Source organism: Pantherophis guttatus, chromosome 2 (genome assembly GCF_059756535.1).
Source record: "Pantherophis guttatus breed Tessera chromosome 2, ASM5975653v1, whole genome shotgun sequence".
In the NCBI taxonomy this organism is placed as follows: Eukaryota; Metazoa; Chordata; class Lepidosauria; order Squamata; family Colubridae; genus Pantherophis; species Pantherophis guttatus.
In genome coordinates, this window is record NC_142064.1 from 256,508,526 (window position 1) to 256,513,867 (window position 5,342).

General features: G+C 39.0%; 1 protein-coding gene across 1 annotated transcript; it reads right to left on the reverse strand.

Annotated features, from left to right (window-relative positions):
• Positions 1-2,312: 2,312 nt before the first annotated feature.
• LOC117656206 (vomeronasal type-2 receptor 26-like) lies at positions 2,313-4,175 on the reverse strand. The gene is made up of 2 exons (XM_034404312.3): positions 3,950-4,175; positions 2,313-3,518 (listed from the first exon to the last, which is right to left on the reverse strand). Exons 1-2 carry the CDS (start codon positions 4,074-4,076, stop codon positions 2,617-2,619), a joined length of 1,029 nt encoding a protein of 342 aa, XP_034260203.3. The 5' UTR covers positions 4,077-4,175; the 3' UTR covers positions 2,313-2,616.
• Positions 4,176-5,342: the final 1,167 nt, after the last annotated feature.

Below are 5,342 nucleotides of genomic sequence, written 5' to 3' on the forward strand. Positions count from 1 at the left end.
AATCTTGGTTACGTAGGAAAAACCTGGGTAGAAGAAAAACACACATAAAGCCTACAAAAAGTAAGAAAATAGATATTGTACCTTTACAGGGAGGATACATGAGATGTGCGTATGGCTTACTGATGATGGCTAATGAGCCAGAAATAGATCTATCTAAGTATCTCGCTAGGCAGCATAGGGCAGCATAGGGCCTGCTGGCTGCCAGAAGAAAAAAGCCCAGAATCGAGTGGATGTGACTCCTACGTAGCCAAGATTTTTCTACAGCCCTAGCTCAGTGGAGTCACATCCACTCAATTCTGGGCTAGGGCTGCAGAAAAACCTTGGTTACGTAGGAAAACGACATTGGAGCAATTAAAATCAATCACCAGAATCCTTGGACAATTTGACAATTACCTTTTCAGTTGGTAGGTTGGAGGCTCGGAGAATGAAAATGGGTACAATCGAGCTACAAGTCCAGACATTATTCCCGTAATCCAGTAGTCTCCTGGCTTGTAGTAATGGAACCACTCCTTTTCTTCTATGATCACCTTAAATGGACATTTCATCAGCATACTGGCACAGGGAATTTGAGACAGAAACTGAAGCAGAAAAAGCTGTGTATGCAGCAGCAGCAACATTTGACATACAGTATACTGCAGGAGATCCTTCCTAGAGTTCTTTCTTCAGCACAGAGTTAAATCTCAGAGATCACAAAAAGACCACAATTACAGTGAAGAAGGTCCAGTTTGCCCCCAGATTTGGAAGAGCTATCTGCAATTTCAGACTGCTACAGTATTTGCCTATCTTTACCCCAAACTCTGATCTCATCACAGAACAGGGATCAGGCTGTTACAAATCAGATTATCACATGCTGTCTATGCCATTTGTTGTCACATATATTAGCAACTAATTGTGGTGGTGGAAATCCCATGAATCTTGTTCAAAGGAGAATAAATAATCATGATTTTGATAATTAGAAGGGGAATTGGGAATGAGCCTTGGCCATAAAAGTGTGCCGTTGGAGAAAAGAGTTTTCTTTGACTCAGGAGAATAATCCTAATTTGAGAGTTGATAAAGGAACAATTCAGGGAAGTTTGATGGTTTTTTAGTCTCCAAACTTATTCTTGAGAGTGTAAAGATTAAAATGTGGAAAAACAGTTCAACACTCTTGAACTGGGCAGGGGGCCATTATAATTCTTTCTTATTTTGTCTAGTGTGGATGAGGCCATCTTCTTCACTAAAGGTTTGATACTCCAGAATGGTTAATTCCAGATCATGACATATTGAAACCACCTATTGTTGTAGATGATGAGCCACGGTGATGCAGTGGTTAAGTGCAGTACTGCAGGATACTTCTGCTGATCACCGCTGCCAGCAGTTTGGCAGATCGAATTTCACCAGGTTCAAGGTTGACTCAGCCCTCCATCCTTCCGAGGTCAGTAAAATTAGGGCCCAGATTATTGGGAACAATAGGCTGACTCTGTAAACTTCTTAGAGAGGGCTGTAAAGCACTATGAAGCAGTATATAAGTCTAAGTGCTATTGCTATTGGAGCCCCCTGTTAAATGTCTTGTATCTTTCAAAATGTAGAAGAGACTATCAGTCTTAATGTTTACAAAGAAGATCTAGTCAAAATTCCCTGGGGCATTAATCCAAAACAATGGCCCGTTATTGTCTTCTTCATGATAGCAATAGCAATAGGAGACTTATATAACACTTCACAGTTCTTTGTATATACAAAGCACTGTATGCTACTGTATGTACAGGATATGGAAATGGAAATGGGTATTGAAATGGATATGGACATGGATAAAAAACAGGAACCAATTTTAATTCTCATAAGCACATCTTCATTGTCACAGCATGTGATCCCCCCCCCCAAAATCATTCAGAGCTGTACATATTTTTCTTTTGACTGAAGACTGCTAAAAATAATAATTTGTCTCATTAATTTATTCAAAGGGATGGAGAAAAAAATTAAAATTGCTCCAATGTTCATGTTGATATTTGATCTATTCTGAATATATAGAAAGTTATCTATCTCTCTGTTTTTCTCTTTCCCAATATCTCCCATCTATCTTTCTGTCTGTCTGTCTATCTGTCTATCTGTCTATCTATCTATCTATCTATCTATCTATCTATCTATCTATCTATCTATCTATCTCATTTATTTATCCTAGAGTAATCTTACATTATCCAGCCAGAGGAGATCAATCAAATATATATTTTAAATTAACTATTTTTTTAAAAAAAATTCAGAACATCACCCCAGAAAATAAAATATAACAGCTGCACAACCAACGTATATAGTAACAAAAACACCCATCATTAGCCATAGTCTTTAATTTAATCATAAAAACCATATCACAACATGTCTGTTTACAGTTTATCTGGCCTGGTTTCAGAAATTTTATTAATGTCATAATATGAATTCAGATTAGGACAATTGAAGGATATGATTATTTCAGATAATTTGAGTTGTTTTAGCAACTTTAATACTCAATTATTATAATTATTATAATTCAAAATTCTCATGGAATGAAGAAAGATAAGGGACAACACATAAAACATTACTTCAAAGTATGTGATTTTACATTGCATATAAACTGTACAAAAATAAACACCAACACAAAGAAACTTAATGATTTTTTATCATGAGATGTTCTTTGGTGTTCATGTGAGGTCTCAGGATAATAATGTAGCATTTGGGGATAAAGATGCAGCCCAGTAAACCCAGACCAGAGGCCAGGATGGAGAAGATCTGCACGGCTACCATGTATTTCCCCTTGGTGCTCAGATAGGTGGGAACAAAGGAGATCCAAACGCTACAAAAAACCAACATGCTGAAGGTGATCAGTTTGGCTTCATTAAAAGCCCCTGGAAGGTTTCGAGCCAGAAATGCCACCAAGAAACAGATGGCAGCCAAAAAACCCATGTAGCCAAGAGCAGAGTAGAACATGGTGACAGAGCCTTCATTGCACTGCAGCAGGATGTATTCTGGTTGGGAATGAAAGTCAGAATCTGGGAATGGGGGAAAGACTCCCAGCCACATCATACAGAGGCCTACTTGAATACCAGAGCAGGATAAAACAATAGAGTTGGCCAGACTCTTCCCCAGCCATTTCCTCATGCTGCTGCCTGGCTTGGTGGCCAGAAAGGCCACCACCACCATGACAGTCTTGGCCAGCAAGGAAGACACAGCAACTGAGAAAACAACACTGAAAATGGTTTGTCGAAGGAGACAGGTCATTTTCACGGGGCGACCGATGAATAGAAGGGAGGTCAAGAAAGAAAGCAGGAGTGAAACCAGGAGGATGTAGGTGAGTTCACAGTTGTTGGCTTTGACTATGGGAGTGTCTCGGTATTTCATGAAGATTCCCAGAATAAAGGCGGTGGTTAGGGACAAAGCGATGGCAAAGAAAGCCAGGATGAGTCCCAACAATTCTTGATAGGATAAGAAGCTTATATTTTTGGGGACACACTGATCTCGCTTCTTATTGGAATACTGGTCATCTGGACACTTTTCACAATGGGCTGCATCTGAGAAAAAAATGGTTAGCATGAATCTGTTTCTATAGCTGTAGGAGCATGAAAACCGCATCAGAAATCAATTACTTCATTCTCAAGGAATAATATAATATTTCTCCCCAGGAATATCCATGTGATACTACATTAGTTAACACTCTTTAAAGGCTGAAGATGAATGTGACTATCAGTTCTCAAATCTTCTTTCCTAAAACAAAGCAAGAAAGTAACAACTCAATAGAAATCAGCAACCTTTCATTATTTATTTTAATGCTCACATCATCACCCAAATTTGGCGATAGTGCCCAATCTTTGAAGTTTGTGGATGCCTTCAAGAAATGTATTGTTTTTCTTACTTCTTGATCAAATACTCCCCCAAAAAACAAGATAGAATATTGATTGTATCTTGAATTTTGGGGGGTTATTTTTGGAGCCACCTACTGTACCTTCTTGCCCAGAGAATGTTCCTTCCATACACAGAGAACAGTCATAGCAGCAAACTGGGGCTCCCTCTCTCACAAGCTTGGCATAACCTGGGGAGCAACTTTCTGTACATCTTGAATAAGGCACCATCTAAACATAAACAGAAAGATTAGTCAAGGCAATGTATGAATTAAAAGGATTTAGTGAAATCAAGTGGTTTCCAGAAGCTCAGGAGCACATTGAGCAAAGTCAGTCAAGAAGTAGTGGCATGAACTTTAATTACTCTACTTGCAAGGGGACAATGAAAGGTCATTCTCTTTCTCTATCAGTCTCCATTGTAGATCTCAAAACAGACTCATTGCCTCATTCTTTTTTCAAAATGTAAGTAATTCAATTGCAAAAGGTGTTTATTCTTAGTGCGTGTATAAGAATGCTATAATTTACCCTATTTTTCAGATTATAAAACACACACACATACCCCCGCAAAGTGGGTGAAAATTTGGGTGCGTCTTATTCACCCAATGTAACCAAAAATGTGTGGCATGGAGGAGGTGATGTTCTTTGGCAATCCCTACAGCCTGGAACAGCTGATTGGGGGTATTTTGGGATCCACCTGCCAATCTGCTGCTCATGCTGAATCAGGCTGCAATAATTTACTGAAGCTGATCTGGCTGTTTGTGCAAGGATTGTCAGAATTTGTAGCAGAAAGGAAAACACAAGTAGAACAGAGGAGTTTCAGTTTCAGTTTCAGAGATCAGCACAGCATGCAGCTTTAGAACAATTGACCTAAGCCACACCCAGGCTCCTTACTTGTTGCTCCCACAGCAAATACTGTTTCACTTTCCAAACAGCTCTCAACTCTCTTACACACTGACAGGACGCTAGCCAGATGAATACTGGTGGATGCTGGTAGACAACGGCAGATTTTTTTTTCTTATTTTCCTCCCACAAAACTAAGGTGCGCCTTATACTCCAGAGCGTCTTATACTCCGAAAAATACGGTATATATTTTTTTCTCCATCTTTGCTTTCTCAGGAATCCTCCAACATCTAACTTTCTCTGGGGTCCCTATCTTTTTCTCCTACAACTGATCATTGTACAATCATATATAAATGACTTTTTTAGCTACCCTCATTTCCCTCACCACATTCTTAATGTTATCTTTCTCTTATACAATTCAGTCGGCTAAACCCTTCATATTCTTGATTTTCTCCCAAAGCTGCTTTTTCAAAAGACAACTAATATTTGTTTTCCCTTGAAGACATTTCGCTTCTTATTCCAGAAGCTTCTTCAGTTCTTACTGAATGGTGGAGTATGGAAGGATTTATATTCCATACAGTCATTTGGTCATTAGCAGTCTTTCTGAAAGTTGTTGAGGCCATTAATCTCTGCCCTCAGGGTCACATGAATAGTGCA

Excerpts from the sequence above, each read along its gene's own strand:
- LOC117656206 (XM_034404312.3), bottom strand. The coding sequence starts at position 4,076 with ATGGTGCCTTATTCAAGATGTACAGAAAGTTGCTCCCCAGGTTATGCC. Across the intron at positions 3,519-3,949 it reads AACATTCTCTGGGCAAGAAG|ATGCAGCCCATTGTGAAAAG; the intron begins GTACAGTAGGTG and ends TTTTTTTCTCAG.